The sequence below is a fragment of the Coregonus lavaretus genome, assembly GCF_964263955.1.
Source record: "Coregonus lavaretus genome assembly, chromosome: 34".
NCBI lineage: Eukaryota > Metazoa > Chordata > Actinopteri > Salmoniformes > Salmonidae > Coregonus > Coregonus lavaretus.
The window spans coordinates 19,632,371-19,651,602 of record NC_140021.1 but is presented as its reverse complement, the minus strand read 5'-3'; the positions used below and the strand labels follow the sequence as shown (position 1 = coordinate 19,651,602).

At 42.9% G+C, this 19,232-nt stretch overlaps 1 protein-coding gene across 1 annotated transcript; it reads left to right on the top strand.

The window, feature by feature from the left end:
- The first annotated feature begins 277 nt into the window (after positions 1–277).
- Positions 278–18,850, top strand: snx16 (sorting nexin 16). The gene is made up of 8 exons (XM_084151913.1): positions 278–384; positions 1,638–2,280; positions 4,941–5,027; positions 9,344–9,492; positions 10,088–10,157; positions 11,902–12,038; positions 12,133–12,264; positions 15,120–18,850. Exons 2-8 carry the CDS (start codon positions 1,807–1,809, stop codon positions 15,235–15,237), a joined length of 1,167 nt encoding a protein of 388 aa, XP_084008039.1. The 5' UTR covers positions 278–384; positions 1,638–1,806; the 3' UTR covers positions 15,238–18,850.
- The last annotated feature ends 382 nt before the right edge of the window (positions 18,851–19,232 follow it).

The window sequence follows — 19,232 nt, the reverse complement described above, 5'->3', positions numbered from 1 at the left end:
AATTTGTGTAAAAATACTATTGTACAGCCAAATACCGTACCAATTAACATTTGTCAGGATTCTATAACACTCTCTGGCATTATAATTCACTGTTTCTTATGCTTTACCAAAGCCATATATATGTAGCTTATCCTATTTTTTGCTTTTGCAATTTTGTTTTTGCATTTGCGACCCAACTTTGCATCCCAAAGATGTGTTGTTGCGTCACGTCACATGCGTGATGACGTCCACTTTTCCCGGAGGGACTATCGTCAGCGTTGTACACCAGTCTGGCTTATGACAGTGGGTAAAAGCCAGTAGGATATCTTTCACTATACACAACCAGAAATGTCAACATCTATGATGATGAAACTGAACTTTAACGTGGAACGAGTCCATCTTGTGGTGAGTAACGTTAGGCCGAGAACACATGTTTGCTATCTCGTATTTCTGTGCTGTTGAATGAAGCACAAAGTGTCTGCGGTAACGTTAACTAGCTAGTAGCTAACGTTAGCCTTGCCAGATGATCAGCTGGCTGACCGACAGCTGACTAAACCGAATGAGAGCTTGATCTTTCGAATAGCTATTATATGAATTAAATGGCAAATTAGCTAGCTACATAATGATGGCTGGAACTCTTTTACCCTGTTTTCAGTGATGTAACTAACCTTTGCTCCAGCTTGTACAAAAGCTAACAATTTTAAACAATCAGTACTCAGCCAAGGTACCACTTGGCGCCTCATTATGGAGAGAGCCTTTCATGTTTACAACTCCTCTTTACCTCCCTACATGAGTTCTGTTTTACAGTCAACAAGAAGTTCATTACACATCACAGGGTTAGGCAAGATCACATTTGCAGCAAAGCTGGGTTATGACTTTTATGTGTGGAAACATGAAATAGTCCAAAGACTTTTAATATGAAGGTCCTTATGAGGTTATTAACTCTGAACACAAGACCTAGCCCACCTGTGTGTGTATCTGTGAGTGAGACACACAACACTGTGGCTAGCTAGCTATGTGGTGTGCTTCTGTGAACAAAGCAAACCAGGACATAGCTAGGAAGACATTGATCTATTCAGCCTTTTCTGCAGCAACACAATCCATCTGGGATGTTTATTTGTGTCACATGTATTTTAAGCCTTGTCTTTAATCTATAAATATCAGACCACACACACTCCACTGACTTACTCAACCATGCTCAATTAGTGCGCTGTCATTATGTGTTTCCCAAATGCCACCCTATTCCCATTGTAGTGCACTACCTATGGGCCCTGGTCAAAAGTAGTGCAGTATATAGGGAATAGGGTGCCATTTGCGATGCAGCCATTGACTGGCAGGGAGCTCTGTCAGACAGACACCAAGCAGTCAATACAGTTCCAGGCTGTAGGAAAGCATTTTTATTGTTCAAGGGACCATTCTCACTTAGACCCCCATACATTTTACTCAGCCACACAACTATCAATTATAAATGACATCTGGCTTCATCAACAATTTATGTGCCTCTTGGTTGCAATTTGCAAAAAGTTGGCCTCATTCAGGGGACAGTACTGTATTCACTAACATTATCAATGTACAGTATGCTGCTTCCTTATGATCAGCAAGCAAAAGGTGGGTTGATAAGTCAGTTTTATTTTCTGTATCCTCTGTATTTTTTACAGGGTGCTGGATCCTAGAGAGAGAGCGTACTGGCCTGTCTGTTTTCACCAGCTCCTCCTATGCTGCCCTGCCAGTTTACCAGGCTGTGAGAGTGAGAGTTCAGTAGGAGAGGTGGGTGAGGAGGGTTGGGGTATCTGACAACCAGAGGGAAGACACAGACAGCCCAGCCAGATGTCCTCGCCCTTCGTGCCAGTACCTGTCCCCATCAGAGATAGGACCCTGCCAGGGGCCAACGGAAAGCCCAGGCGCGGGCCTCAGAGGACCTCATCTTTGAACAGTGTCTCCAGCAGCTCTGAGTCCTCCTCCACTAGAGGCCCCAGGGATGAGACCCTGGGCCCTGGCCGTGACCCTGGGAGGAGAGTGAATCGAGTCGGAGGGACTCGGTCCCAGAGCTCAGAGAGAGGCTGCTGCTTCACTTCTCCACCCTCCCTGCTGCAGTGTCAGAGCCCAGTGACCCGGGCCAGGCTGAACGGGCTTGGGATGGACCCCACGGTGGAGTACTCCAGCTCCTCCTGGACAAACATGGACCAGGAATCGCCACCAGGACCTCCAGGGTCCATCACAGGGTCCTCAGACTGGGAGGAGAGGCCCATCACCCCCACCGTGCTGGGCTACGAGGTCATGGAGGAGCGGGCCAAGTTAACGGTGAGAGAGAGGGAGGCAATTCTTAGCTTGGTCCAAGATCTGTTTGTGTTGTCTTGCCTATGGCTATTGTCATGCAAGGAGTTGGCTTTACAGCACAGATCTGGGACCAGGCTATGCAATTTAAACATGCCATGAAGACAGTGACCAGCAGGAAGCCTAGCTATATGCCAAACTCAACTAGTCAACAAACATTTCTTCCTTATTTTAACCACTTTTTCCCTAGTTGCAAGTCATTTGAAATATCCTTCCTTTCCATTTTGATGACTGGGCCTGTTGTGAATGTTGTTGCTGTCATTAATATCATTACTGGATATTTTAAAGGGATACTTCGAGATTTTGGCATGCTAGCAGATACCTATAGACTTCCAGTCATTGTGCTAATGCTAGTTAGCATTGGCTCACAAAACTAGCTCTAACTTCCTTCATGCTGGACACAGAGACATAAAAATGGTATCCACGAGTTCATCTGACTCCGGGGAAGTAGATAAAGGGCCTCATTGCCAAAATCCCAAAGTATCCCTACAAGCTCTGAGCTAAGCATGGAGTGGCAGAAATGACCAGTTGGCTTTAGTTAGGCTACATTAACATTCATTTATCATGGTCTGTCAAGGTTAGTCTGTTTGTTTCCTGACTGACGTGTCCCCAACTCCAGCTCATTATGGTCAATGCCTGTCGTCCCCCCCCCCCCCCCCCCCCCCAGGCTATTTCTTATTTCCTGTGTGTTTAGAGTTTATCCCAGGTGGCTAAGGTCTGGTCAACAGTCACAAACCAAATTCTGCTATAGATCACTGTGGATAGTCTGTAGTTTCTGTGACTGTGGATAGTCTGTAGTCTGCGCATAGTCACTCTGTTGTCAGTGGATAGTCTGTAGTCTGTGGATTGTCTGTAGTCTGCCTTCTCCCCCTGTGTTTGTTCCCGTAGATGGGATTAGAAGCCCTGTACTGTTCCTGCTGTCTGGACAGATATTTAGGAGTGTTAGGGAGATGGAGGTGCCATTGGATCAAGAACAGATTATTAACGCCAGCCGCCTGCCAAAAGTGGCAATATCATGCCAGGGCATGGCCGGAGGTGAGGAGAGGTGTGTGAACTGCTGGATGTTATTAGGAGCGACTGAGGGATGTGTTGGGAAATAATTTCAGAGGCAGGATGATGGCTCTGACTAGAGAGTGGGAATGTTGGGCCCAATGTGAACTCGTGTGAAATCATGCTGATCTGATCATGATCTCAGTACTGCAGCCCTGCCATCAATAACCATTTGTTAACCCCCTGCATCCCTCTCATCCAGTACAGATGGATGATGATACAGCGGGATAAGGATTTGACTCAAAGCAGCTGAGTGGTTGCACATTCTTCTTCTCTCTCATTTATAGTTTGCTACATTTGGGCGACTATATTAGTTGTATTGAAGGCCTAACACTTTTGTTTAAAGTGTTCGCTGCGCATGGCTTCAAGTTGTATATTCATCATCTAGCCTAGTTGCAGATTGGTACTGCAGTGGAAAGTACTGCCCCTTCCACTCAGAAACAGCCGTTGTAATTTCACTCTCCAGCAGCACTTTAATTAAGGGGAATCAGAATCTGCTGCTGAAGACGACAGACACTCACTGATTTAAAGGTCAAGTCCAGTAATTAAGACTCCTAAAATGGCTTCTGCATTCCCACTGCTTTCTCTGAAGGCTATCTAAAATAGAATGCATCATTTGCAACAAGTACACAATGTCTCATATCCTTTCAGTCTTGATTTGATCTTACTTAGGGTAACTCCAAAATGGTATCCTATTCCCTATATAGTGCAATACTTTTGACCAGAGTCCTGTTCAAAAGTAGTGCACTATAGTGAATAGGGTGCCAATTGGGCCGCAACCTCAGTTTGTGGACATAATGCACACATGATGATGCCAGGTTTCTATTAGATTTACAGCCTATTAGTCTCCCTTTTGCACTGTGGCCCTGTTGCCAGTTAGGTACTGTTCTCTCCTGGCTAACAAATTCCTGCTAACCCTGTTTGATATTAGTGCCAGTGTGTTCCTGTGAGCCTTGGCTGGATCGCCTTCTCGGTCGCTCTGCATCAGTCTATCCTCTCACTCAGACACACCGCTCTAAACAAACCCCAGGAGTTGGACTTAGAAATGTTTATCAGGCTTAGAATAGCTTTTGGCATCAAAGGTGTTCCATAAAACCCCAAATCAGTGAGGTGTGTCCCAAATGGCACATGAAGTCCCTATTTAGTGCAATAATTTTGACCAGGGCCAAAGTAGTGCACTATATAGGGAATATGGTGCCATTTGTGACGCAGGTAGTGTGTTCTGAAAGCCTGTGGTTTGAAATGACTGAACGGGTCAGAGATAGATGAGGTGAAGAAATGCTAAACGTCTGACTTTCTTAAAAATACATTGGTTATGAAAGGGAGAAAGTAGGCTATTCTAAAAAACAAGCTCACATCCATATTGTTTTTGTCTCTTGTTATTACTAAGCTTCTACTATACGTCTTTACTAATATTGAGAAAATAATTATCTGTTAGATTCAGTCTCAGGTGCACTGTGCTGCTGTGGTTTAAAAGGAAACATAGTTAATCTATGACTGTAATTGAATATAAGATAACTGCCATCATAAGGTCAAAGGTGAGCTGTTAATGTGTGTGTGGTCTCCTCCTGCTGCAGGTGTATAAGGTCCTGGTGAGGAAGACTCCGAAGGAGAGTTGGGTGGTTTTCAGAAGATACACTGACTTCTCCAGACTCAACGACAAGGTATGTCCTCACTCCTGTCTTTGGACTGTCCTGGGCCTCATAGGAGAAAGGGTTTGTCTGATGAATGCACCAAAGTCAGATTAGGATATAGGCCAAGGACTAGATAAAGTGTATTTTTACCTGGAGTTTTTCCTTTATTGTAGGCTACTACTTTTACCACTTTTAGTCTTGAAATCTTTGGTTGTTTACTACACTACTTACTCTGTTTAGCACATGGCCTCACATGGGAATCCTTAAAGAGATGGGTGGGGCCAAGGCTTAAGAGGGTGTGAACGGTGCTGAATGGGTGTAGACAAAGAGCTCTCCAGTAGGTGTACCAAAACATTCAAGGGCCATTTTCTCAAAAGTGGGGTTACAAGTTGATCAGCTTTCAAAGCAGATTTACTTTACCATTGTTCCTCAACTGCAGTGTATGATATACCGTTTTCTAGCTCTGAGTATCTACCTTTATCCAATGTAAAAAATACTATTTCAAATGTTGTTACATGCATTCACCTGTATTGTGAATAGGCCTAGGCTACATCTTCATTGGCCCAGTTTATCAATAGAGATTTACCATTCAAATAAATTATTAGCATTATGTTATGGAGCTAGATTGGTCAAAAATCAAATTCAAATTGATTGTATGATTGTTTATTTAATTAATGCATACATAAAAAATTCAAAAATTTCAAATGTAATGATCTTTAGATCTGTCTGGATCAAGTTCCATTCTGTGACTTTGGCCAATATGCCTTTATTTGTGGTATTGTTTTGGTATCGCTATCGTAATGGTATGGACTATGGTGATACTAAACCTGGTATCGCTATCGTAATGGTATGGACTATGGTGATACTAAACCTGGTATCGCTATCGTAATGGTATGGACTATGGTGATACTAAACCTGGTATCGCTATCGTAATGGTATGGACTATGGTGATACTAAACCTGGTATCGCTATCGTAATGGTATGGACTATGGTGATACTAAACCTGGTATCGCGTATCGTAATGGTATGGACTATGGTGATACTAAACCTGGTATCGCTATCGTAATGGTATGGACTATGGTGATACTAAACCTGGTATCGCTATCGTAATGGTATGGACTATGGTGATACTAAACCTGGTATCGCTATCGTACTGGTATGGACTATGGTGATACTAAACTTGGTATCGCTATCGTAATGGTATGGACTATGGTGATACTAAACCTGGTATCGCTATCGTAATGGTATGGACTATGGTGATACTAAACCTGGTATCGCGTATCGTAATGGTATGGACTATGGTGATACTAAACCTGGTATCGCTATCGTAATGGTATGGACTATGGTGATACTAAACCTGGTATCGTAATGGTATGGACTATGGTGATACTAAACCTGGTATCGCTATCGTAATGGTATGGACTATGGTGATACTAAATCTGGTATCGCTATCGTAATGGTATGGACTATGGTGATACTAAACCTGGTATCGCTATCGTAATGGTATGGACTATGGTGATACTAAACCTGGTATCGCTATCGTAATGGTATGGACTATGGTGATACTAAACCTGGTATCGCGTATCGTAATGGTATGGACTATGGTGATACTAAACCTGGTATCGCTATCGAAGTAAGAATGTTGGTATTGTGACAACACTACATCCAGAGCTGCCAACTCGTTGAAGTAGAAATTGTCATCCAAATTAAGTTTAGTGATCACTGTTCTAATGTCCAGAAGGTGTTTTCGATCATAAGAAATGATGTCCGAGACATTATCTACAAAAGTTTTTTTTTTTTTTTATAGCAGAATTGGTCAGGAGCTGCCAACCACTGCAGTGCCAGTGCAGTGCTGTGGGAGGGACAGTGTGTAATAATCAGTACTGTGGGAGAGACAGTGTGTAATAATCAGTACTGTGGGAGAGACAGTGTGTAATAATCAGTACTGTGGGAGAGACAGTGTGTAATAATCAGTACTGTGGGAGAGACAGTGTGTAATAATCAGTACTGTGGGAGAGACAGTGTGTAATAATCAGTACTGTGGGAGAGACAGTGTGTAATAATCAGTACTGTGGGAGAGACAGTGTGTAATAATCAGTACTGTGGGAGAGACGGTGTGTAATAATCAGTGCTGTGGGAGAGACAGTGTGTAATAATCAGTGCTGTGGGAGAGACAGTGTGTAATAATCAGTACTGTGGGAGAGACAGTGTGTAATAATCAGTACTGTGGGAGAGACAGTGTGTAATAATCAGTGCTGTGGGAGAGACAGTGTGTAATAATCAGTACTGTGGGAGAGACAGTGTGTAATAATCAGTGCTGTGGGAGAGACAGTGTGTAATAATCAGTACTGTGGGAGAGACAGTGTGTAATAATCAGTACTGTGGGAGAGACAGTGTGTAATAATCAGTACTGTGGGAGAGACGGTGTGTAATAATCAGTACTGTGGGAGAGACAGTGTGTAATAGTCAGTACTGTGGGAGAGACAGTGTGTAATAATCAGTACTGTGGGAGAGACGGTGTGTAATAATCAGTACTGTGGGAGAGACAGTGTGTAATAGTCAGTACTGTGGGAGAGACAGTGTGTAATAATCAGTGCTGTGGGAGAGACAGTGTGTAATAATCAGTGCTGTGGGAGAGACAGTGTGTAATAATCAGTGCTGTGGGAGCAGCCCTTTCGTGTTGGAGAGCAATACAGAAATTAAGTGAATCCCCTCTGCCCCCCCCCACCCCCCCAGTACACAAAGAGCCAGTGTCCCAACAACAACAACAACAACAACAACAGCAGTAGCTTGGCCTAGCCAGCCACAGGAAGCCACCTCCTAGCGGGACAGGTCAGAGACAGACAAGGGGAGAAAGACCATGTGAATTAGGCTAACAACCATGAAAGTCTTATAGCTGAAGTGCTTTATGTGACAGCCATATCATCAACTATTTTCTTAAATCTAGGCTGTCCTCTTCTGTTTATCACATTGTGAAGAGGCCCCATGTAGCTCAGTTGGTAGAGAATGGCGCTTGCAACGCCAGTGTTGTGGCTTCGATTCCCATGGGGGGGCAGTATGAAAATGTATGCACTCACTACTGTAAGTCGCTCTGGATAAGAGTGTCTGCTAAATGACTAAAATGTAAAAATGTAAATGAAGAAGTTGGCATGATAGTCCTATCAAGGAAACACACTGCCAACAATGCCATTTAGATAGGCTACTACGTTTTTCTGTTAGAAATAGTTCTAGTAATAACACACAAAGGCTACAGAAGGCTAAATGCCGACTATACGCCTACAAATCAGGTTTTGCAACTGGACTGTAGCTTGGGGTGTGATAGGAAAGGCAACACCCTCCATCAGATACACAGAGGCTGTGGACAGGCTGCACAGCCATTCCTGTGGTCTCTCTCTCTCTTTCACTCGTTAGAGGAGAGAACTAACTGATCTGGACTCATATTCACAAAGACTCAAAGTAAGAGTGCTGATCTAGGATCAGGCTTATTTATGATTTAAAATATATGTACAGTGGGGGAAAAAAGTATTTAGTCAGCCACCAATTGTGCAAGTTCTTCCACTTAAAAAGATGAGAGAGGCCTGTAATTTTCATCATAGGTACATGTCAACTATGACAGACAAATTGAGGAAAAAAATCCAGAAAATCACATTGTAGGATTTTTAATGAATTTATTTGCAAATTATGGTGGAAAATAAGTATTTGGTCAATAACAAAAGTTTCTCAATACTTTGTTATATACCCTTTGTTGGCAATGACACAGGTCAAACGTTTTCTGTAAGTCTTCACAAGGTTTTCACACACTGTTGCTGGTATTTTGGCCCATTCCTCCATGCAGATCTCCTCTAGAGCAGTGATGTTTTGGGGCTGTCGCTGGGCAACACGGACTTTCAACTCCCTCCAAAGATTTTCTATGGGGTTGAGATCTGGAGACTGGCTAGGCCACTCCAGGACCTTGAAATGCTTCTTACGAAGCCACTCCTTCGTTGCCCGGGCGGTGTGTTTGGGATCATTGTCATGCTGAATAATTATGTTATTGTTTGAAGAGTTCTGCAGCAGAGTTGACATGGATGTGTTTTTGAAAGATCAACAACACATGCCCCTCCCCTGTTGAGCAAACAGGCATTGTTTGGTTTTCCTGGTCATAACAAACCATGTGATGTTACATTTGTTCAGGGTGTGATGGTGGTGTTATTGCGATAATTGGCCCATGTTTCTTTCTCTCTTTTCCGTGTGTGTGTTTGTACGTGTGTGTGTTTGTACAGTGTGTACTGTGTGTGTTTTTAAGATAGTGTGTGTATCAGTGTTGCTTTTCCCCTGCCCAACCTGTCTCTGTCTGTGAGTTTCAGTTGAAGGAGATGTTCCCAGGGTTCAGACTGTCTCTGCCTCCAAAGCGCTGGTTCAAAGACAACTACAACTCTGACTTCCTAGAGGACAGACAGCTGGGCCTGCAGGCCTTCCTGCAGAACCTGGTGGCACACAAAGACATCGCCAACTGGTGCGTGTGTGTGTGTGTTTGACTGCGCGTGTGTGTGTTTGACTGCGTGTGTGTGTGTGTGACTGCGTGTGTGTGTGTGAACAGAGATGCTTTGAAACACAGAAGAAATCAAAATGTATTCAAGGTGCCTCATCATGCAGTGCACACCTCAACATTGCTTTGAGGTTACACACACACCCACACCCACACACACACACAGCCTTGAGGTTACTGATGGACTTGCTGGTTGCCCATGACCTGAGACACAGACTTAGCACCTGGCCAACAACAATGAAGGTCTATGGAAACAGCTGAATGTATCCACACACACTTTTATCAGGCTATATTAGAGTTATGTAGTCAAGGTTAAAAGCATACATTACACAGTAACTGTATTTAGCGTTGTAATACAAACCTTTTATGATATCCTCTCTAGTTTCCTTGGCGGCAATGCTGCTGACATGGACAGCAAAACCTATACCCAATCCATCATAGATACACTGGCTTTTGGGGGAGTGTGTGTGTGTGAGTACCCTGAGGTTGTTTGTTTGGTAGGGAAAGATAAGTTCCTGTTGGTTTTTAAAACTCTTCCTCCTTCCTTGTGTCTTTTTAACAGCATAGCGGTGAGGGAGTTCCTGTGTTTAGATGATCCTCCAGGTCCTTTTGACAGTCTGGAGGAGAGCCGGGTGAGAATGATCTTCTGTTACCAGCATGCAACTTTAAGTAGACTTTCACCAAAGCCTATTGAGAAGTCACATAGACCCAAACGAGACCAGCTCAATCCAGTTTCTGCAGTGTCGTTTGTTTGTGTGACCCATAATCCTGGGAGTAATTTGGGACAGGCTTTGTTGTTCTCTATCTGGAATGAGCCTCCGATGCCAGCACCACATCTAATTAGCATATTCGCTCATTAGCATAACTGTCATTAGAATAGATTTTACAGTTTTGGTTAGTGGTGGATTTGGATTTGGCTTCCTCTCCTCATACACATTTTTGTTCTGAATGAAATATTACCACTACCTTTTTTAAAACCATGTATATCTTTATTTCCCAAAGACAATTCAACACAATCACAATCGCTTTTTTGTCTTTTAATAATTTTAAGCATTTAAACACTTAACAAACACTTAGGCCATGCCCTGTTGTTACCTCATATCCCAGTGATAATGCCTTGAATTACGCCTGGGAAGAAAACACTTCAATTTGCTCAACTTGCCATAGGCTCAACCATTGGCCATTGGCCCAACTTACCCCAAGGCAAACATTTAAACTATATTAGACACACAGCTACAGGGATACACTACATCTGCATTGCTTGCTGTTTGGGGTTTTAAGCTCTATTTCTGTATAGCACTAGGGCTTTATAAATACATTTGATTGATTGATTGATAGGTTAACTACCTCATATTGAAGCTTATAGAGACCCCAACTGATGTATAGAACAATCTTAAAATGATCTACTTAGATTCATTATTCATTATTTATTTATTTAACCTGGTAAGCCAGTTGAGAACAAGTTCTCATTTACAACTGCGACCTGGCCAAGATAAAGCAAAGCAGTGCGATTTAAAAACAACAACAACACAGAGTTACATATGGAATAAACAAAACGTACAGTCAATAACACAATAGAAAATCTATATACAGTGTGTGCAAATGTAGTAAGTTATGGAGGTAAGGCAATAAATAGGCCATAGTGCAAAATAATTACAATTTAGTGTTAACACTGGAGTGATAGATGTGCAGAAGATGATGTGCAAATAGAGATACTTGGGTGCAAATGAGCAAAATAAATAACAATATGGTGATGAGGTAGTTGGGTGGGCTAATTACAGATGGGCTGTGTACAGGTGCAGTGATCGGTAAGCTGCTCTGACAACTGATGCTTAAAGATAGTGAAGGAGATAAGTGTCTCCAGCTTTAGAGATCTTTGCCGTTCGTTCCAGTCATTTGCAGCAGAGAACTGGAACTTGAAACTTCTAACACAATAGATTAATTTGACTTGGTGGAAATCAGTTTTTTGGACCTAACTTGCTTTTTCTATGTGGTTTTGTCCTGTACAGACTCCATGAAATGATGACCTCTTCCTAATTATTTGGTGAAATTATACATTTTGTGTATGGTTTCCTAGAAATAAGGGCGGCTCAATTTACCCCTTTGGCTCAAGTTTTTTTTGCAATGTTGGTTGTTGGAGCCCCGTGTAGCTCAGTTGGTAGAGCATGGCTCTTGCAACACCAGGGTTGTGGGTTCAATTCCCACGGGGGGCCAGTATGGGGGGGAAATTTTTTTGCACTCACTGGATAAGAGCGTCTGCTAAATGGCTAAAATGTAAATGTTTTTGTCCTGTCACGTTTTCATCACTCAGTGTCTCCCTCTCGCTCTCCCCCTGTCTCTCTCTTTCTCTCTTTCTTTCTCCCCCCCTCCCCCCAGGCGTTCTGTGAGACTCTGGAGGAGAGTAACTATCGTCTGCAGAAAGAGCTGGTTGAGAAGCAGAGAGAGATCAGCTCCCTCAAGAAGAGACTGGAGGAGAAGGACCATCACATCCACCTGCTGGAGAAACGCATCAAGTACTGAACAACACACACAGGTTTACTGCAAGTGTGTTACATGGCTTATGTTTCTAGGGTGTGTAACTGATTTTTGTGTGTGTGCATGTTTAAGCAGGGAGTCTCTGACCCCAGAGAGCCAGAGTGGGCTGTCAGCTCAGGGCAGTGATAGCAGCGTAGACGCAGACGGAGACGTGGAGTCATCAACCGCCGAGGCAGACCAGGAAATGATGTCAGAAGAGAATGGGTAAGACACACATACACACACATATATATAATCAAGGTTTCACTATATCCCGTAAGTTAACATTGCCTCGATTAATTATTCAAGACACTATTCACAACCATGGGCTGATGGGGTTCCGCGCTTTTCTAACTCATAGCTGATTTTTCACTGCACTACACGCGCACTCTCATCCAGAAGCCCTTTTGTATAATGCTCAAACTCCCTTCATTCAGCTAGCTGTCTTTTCAAATGATCAACCCCTCTTCCTGAAGACCAGCTGGCATCATGCCACCTGTTATAGCAGTGGCCATCACAATCAATCTCCTCAAAGTGAACTGTGCTTGTGACTTGAACTTCAACTGCCGTTAGCTGATTTTTGCTTGAGTGTCTCTTTAAAGCGGCATACTACTGTTCTCCCCTCCCCCAGAGCATTAACTTTCAAAAACAGAAATGACCTTAAAAGCCTTTGTGAAAACAGAAACCCACACCCTCCGAACTTAATTTTCCTAATGCTAGTGAAGTAGTGAAGGTAGCTAGCTGGGAATGCAGTGTAGAATACCAAATAACTATCATCTGTCATATCAAGCCATGCAGTGTGTTTTCTCTATAGTCTTCCAATGAAAAATGCCAAAGCCTTGAGGATTGCAGAACCGACAGAGCTGTGTTTAGTGGTTGGGAAAGGAAAGACTGCATCAATCAGATTGAATAGGAGATATACAAATGTAAGCAAGGTTTGAAATGATTATGTTTTAGTTAAATATGGTATCTGTCTGGGCTTCTTGCGGTCAATTTGCAGTCTACAAATTATTAGTAATTATGTTCTGGCCCCCTGACCATCTGCTCAATAAAAAATTGTCCCGCGGCTGAATCTACACTGAAGCAATATATAAACACAACATGTAAAGTGTTGGTCCCATGTTTCATGAGCTGAAATAAATGATCCCAGAAATGTTCCATACGCACAAAAAGCTTAGGTCTCAAATTGTGTGCACAAATTTGTTTAATATGCCATTTAGCAGACGCTTTTATCCAAAGCGACTTACAGTCATGTGTGCATACATTTTTACGTATGGGTGGTCCCGGGGATCGAACACACTACCCTGGCGTTACAAGCGCCATGCTCTACTAATTGAGCTACAGAGGACCACATTGAGCTACAGAGGACCACATCCCTGTTAGTGAGCATTTCTCCTTTGCCAAGATAATCCATCCACCTGACAGGTGTGGCATATCAAGAAGCTGATTTAACAGCATGATCATTACACAGGTGCACCTTGTGCTGGGGACAACAAGAGGCCACTCTAAAATGTGCAGTTTTGTCACACAACACATTGCCACAGATGTCTCAAGTTTTGAGAGAAAGTGTAATTGGCAAGCTGACTGCAGGAATGTCCACGAGCTGTTGCCAGAATTTAATGTTAATTTCTCTACCAAAAGCCGCCTCCAACGTTGTTTTAGGGAATTTGGCATTACATCCAACCGGCCTCACAACCACAGACCACGTGTATGGCGTCGTGTGGCGAGAAGTTTGCTGATGTCGACCTTGTGAGCAGAGTGCCCCATGGTGGCGATGGGGTTATGGTATGGGCAGGCATAAGGTACAGACAACGAACATAATTGCAATTTTATCGATGGCAATTTGAATGCACAGAGATACCGTGACGAGATCCTGAGACCCATTGTTGTGCCATTCGTCCACCGCCATCACCTCATGTTTCAGCATGATAATGCACGGCCCCATGTCCCAAGGATCTGTACACAATTCCTGGAAGCTGAAAATATCCCAGTTCCTCCATGGCCTACATACTCACCAGACATGTCACCCATTGAGCATGTTTGGGATGCTCTGGATCGACGTGTACAACTGCATGTTCCAGTTGTTGCCAATATCCACACCGCAATTGAAGAAGAGTGGGACAACGTTCCACAGGCCACAATCAACAGCCTGATGAACTCTATGCGAAGGAGATGTGTCGCGCTGCATGATGGTGGTCACACCAGATACTGACTGGTTTTCTGATCCACGCCATACCTTCTTTTTAAGGTATCTGTGACCAACAGATGCATATCTGTATTCCCAGTCATGTGAAATCCATAGATTAGGGCCTAATTAATGTATTTAAATTGACTGATTTCTTTATATGAACTGTAACTCAGTAAAATCTTTGAAATTGTTGCATTTATATTTTTGTTCAGTATAGTTGATGATCCCTGGTCTAAAGGGCTGTGTGTAGGGTTCATTGCAGAGCCAGACAATGTGCACATACAGTAGATTGGATTGGTGGCAACAGCAGGGTTGGTTCTGTCTTACTTTGTTGATTGACGTTGACCTTGACCATATCCTTCCTTTGTGTTTTTCCCTCCATGTTACGCAGCTGTGCAGCCCCTATCTGAGATAGAGTGCACTAGTTGGAGGTTCTGAATACATCACACCATATGGGTATCATGTATGCTGTTCTTCCCTGCCACACCCACTATGTACCCTGGTCCTTCCACATGTTGTTCCATGTCTTCTACCTGTTTCCTAGTCCACCCCTGTGTTGCTGTGTAGTTAGGGCCTGTGTTGATCTCTTAGTGTTGAAGTTTCCCTTCACTCTCTGGTGTCCTGTTGTTAAGTGTGATAATGGTGTCTAGTACCATTGTCCATATCTTCTGACTGACCTGTGGGTCTTTACTCCAGACTATTTACTTATAGTTCCTTTCACATGTGCAGTGATGGTCTCGGTACTTCTTCTGGTGTGTCTCGATGTGTTACCACTGTCTTTTATAAGTGAGATTTGTTTGTTGAAATGTTCATCCCCTCTTCAATTGACCTACACTGGTCCATCTATTCTACTTACATTTTCTATATTCAATTCTCCCCTCTATCTCTCCAGGAAGTGTGAGGCCCACCAGTCTCTCCGTCTCTCAGGGTGTTGGTGTGGACCTGCCACTGGCAGCTCTCCGCCCGTCATCGAGGTGACCCAGGTGTGTGACGCTCGGCTGGAGCACTGAGCCACCGGGGACAACCCTGCTCTCCTCTCTCTTCCTTCCTTCTCTCTTCCCCTCCTTCCCTCCATCCACCCCCCCCCCCCTCCCTCCTTAATGACTGTGATCACTGTTACTCAAGGATCTTGGGATTGAAACATTCTGAGGGTGGGGCTTCGGACGTGATCCCCCCGACATCGGTTCAAGTTCAGTTTGTCGGCAGGATAGTTGATCAACCCCCTGCCTTGCTCAGACTTCCACAGACCCTGGCCACTGTTTGTCAGAGAGAATATAAATTGGATGGGGGCACTTTATTCAGTAACACCCCCAGGTCTGATCAGCTTCCAGTTAACCTGACTGGACACAAGGATACTGACAGGAGCAGAGTAGGGACACTTTATTCTGTAACACTCCTTCAGTGGCTAATTGTCCCCATGAAGTTGTGGATAGAGTAAGTGAGGGACCTTGCATAGACCTGCAGGGACACTTTACTATGAAACACACATTGTTTTTTTTAAAAGGTGAGGGCAGTCCTCAGATTCACCTAGTCAATTTGCTAATGGAAGCTTGAAGACAATACATCCAGCTCAGACTGGTGCAGCCAGATGACGTGGGAGGAATGCATCGATCAAATGAACTGGTAACTGTATCTATTACTGTAGCTCATTAGTTTGGTTCTTGGGATTAGTTGGATCCACACCTTATCTGTACGAAACAGGTTTCCAGAGCCCCCAGATCCTGTGGTCTCCCAGCCAAAGAGTGGATGTGTATGAAATGACACCCTATTTCCTATATAGTGCACTCCTTTTGACCAGAGCCAAATGGGTCCTGGTCAAAAGTAGTGCACTGAATAGCCGATAGGGTGCCATTTCACACACAACCAGTGCTTCACAACCAAAACCTGTAGAGGGAGAGAGACTCCACCACCACCTTAAAGCCAATTGGATGATTGGGTCTTGCAATATGATGAATCATATGAAAATCCATAGATGGAGAAATGGAACCTCACATAGGTTGACTACTACAGCACCTCTGCATCAGCGAAACCCCACCACCCTCTGGCTATAGCAGGTATGGCCACAGACGATGACTCTGGACAAGGACTGGCGCGTGGGAATATTCTGGCGGTCGTTGTGTACAAAATGGAGGGGATTAACATGTAATTTCCTGTTATTATAAAGGCCGAGGCTGTTATGGGGCGGTTGGAAGATATTTGGAGATTGATAGAGCTCATATATATATATATGTAATTTAGCTTGTCCACTAATATGGTCCATGTAGTCACATCTCATTGCTTTGCACTGCCGATCTGACGTACAGTATCTTCACACAGGTAGAACAGGAAGTATTTGTGGGGGTGGTACATCAAATACATGAGTCCATGTGTTTGTGTGCTAGTTTGGTTCAGTGATAGTTTATATTTTTGACCCTACACATTTGTTGAACTGACATTTGTTGATTTGCCGCTGTTATGTTTGATGTCTTGCATTGCTTGCACTACTAAACCACGTCATCTCTGTGAAGGTCTAAACACAAAGTGAACCTTAACATATCAGTGTACGGGCCACAATGGAGGGACCGTTCACATCCTTAGCGTTCAGACACCTCTTGTTTATCATGTCGATCCCACATTCCATGAAATCACTATCTTTTATGCCCAAATTAACCCAATTTCTACACTAAGAAATGTATTTTTCATAAATACATTATCAGAAGAAACTCATTGAAGCCAGACAAATGTGACTGAATGCTACTTGCCAGAGTCATAAAGAGATACAGTATACATGTATATTGCTCTGCTACTCACGTTCAAAAGGACAAAAGACATGCTTTCTCCTTTTTGTTACTCCACTGATTCATGCTGATGTGATTGGTGGATGGAATCATTCATATATCAAAGTTGAGCAGAATGACCCCTGTCTGCATGGAATCAGTTTCCTCTAACTTACCAGACCACTATCACTGACCTCATCACTGCCTGTGAACTACGGGTATTCCAATCCTAGAACTAGAATTAGGGATTCCATTCTATGGTTCCGCTCCCTTGTGAATGTATGTGAGAGAGAATATGTTGACCAGACTCAAAATCACGATAAGCCATAATCTGAGCACTTGTTGTCATTGTTGAGTATACACAAACATCCCAAAAAGCCATACTCAGTACAGTATAATATATACACAGAGTGTACAAAACATTAAGAACACTGTGCTAATATTGAGTTACACCCCCTTTTGCCCCAAAACAGCCTCAATTTGTCGGGACGTGGACTCTACAAGGTGTCGAAAGCGTTCCACAGGGATGCTGGCCCATGTTGACTCCAATGCTTCCCACAGTTGTGTCAAGTTGGCTGCATGTCCTTTGAGTTGTGGACCATTCTTGATACACACACGAAACTGTTGTGTGAAAAACCCAGCAGCGTTGCAGTTCTTGACACAAACTGGTGCGCTGGCACCTACTACCATACCCCTTTCAAAGGCACTTAAATATTTTGTCTTGCCCATTCACCCCCCCCCACCCCCCGAATGGCACACATACACAATCCATGTCTCAATTGTCTCAAGGCTTAAAAATCCTTCTTTAACCTGTCTCCTCTCCTTCAGCTACACTGATTTGAAGTGGATTTAACAGGTGACATCAATAAGGGATCATAGCTTTCACCTGGTCAGTCTATGTCATGGAAAGAGCAGGTGTTCATAATGGTTTGTGCACTCCGTGTATAGTACAGTGGACTGTGAGTACGCCATTTCTCTAAATGTCACATTTTGATATGTTCGTTTCTTGCTATGAGCTGAGCGCTTTCACAGACATAGCTTTAGCTCCTGTGTCTATTGCAGAGTTTATGTTTGGGACTTGGCCAGTAGTGGCTGTATGATGCACTTTATGTATGTACTGTATGACATGGGAGGATGTTGCTAGCTTGGTTAGCATAGCCTCCATTTTATAGCAGCTTATTTGAAGCAGAGTGCCTTTTCTGTTTGTTTTTTCATACACACTGCGTAGCTTTCCATATTACTTGTTGTTTATGTTGGCTCAATGTTCATCCCACATATTTGTGTAGTCCCTCTAAAACTAATTTGAAGTGCCTTGAGTTTCTGCCTCTTGCTTTTGATGTTTCTCTAGTCCACTTTTAGCTCCATAGATTTTAGTGTGAAATGTGAAGAAGATTCTAAAATATCATACAATTATTTTGATAGTGGGGTTGGAATGACGTTTCCCTTTGTTTTCAACTAGCTTTAGTGTTAAAGTTTAACACATGGTTAGGGTCCTGTGAACAAAATCAAGTATGAACTGTGGTTGATATGTAACACCTATGTTGTTAAAATGGATAAGATTTGTTATCGGAATCATTTTGTTTGCTTAAAGGGATAGTTCACCCCTACATAGCTGTTTGTGGACAACTCCCAAATCCTGCAATTCTGTTTTAGTGTCATTTGGGGATAACCATTTTTTGTTTTGGTATTTTTATACACACAGTTTGTCTGGGATAAATGGTAAAATGACATGGGTTTTGTTTCTAAACTATGTGGGCTGTAGCTGTTAGTTGGATTCTGTTCAGAACAATAACTTGTCTTTATGCAGGCATCATCCTTTCATGTGTGACCTTTTCAAAAGACAATAAATATTTTTCAATGAAAAACATGAGATATTTCATGATTTCTTCCTTATCTCTGTATACTATATACTGCAGCATGTTCCTTCAGAAAGTATTCTCACCTCTTTACATTTTCAAAATTTTGTTACAGCCTGAATTTAAAATGTATTAACTTGTCACTGGCCTACACACAATACCCAATAATGTCAAAATGGAATGTTTTTAGAAATGTTTTATTACAAATGAAAACTGAAATGTCTTGAGTCAATAAGTATTCAACCCCTTTGTTATCGCAAGCCTAAATACTACGTTCAGGAGTAAAAATTTGCTTAACTAGTCACATAAGTTGCATGGACTCACACTTTGTGAAATTTAACATGATTTTTGAATGACTACCTCATCGCTGTACCCCACACATACAATTATCTG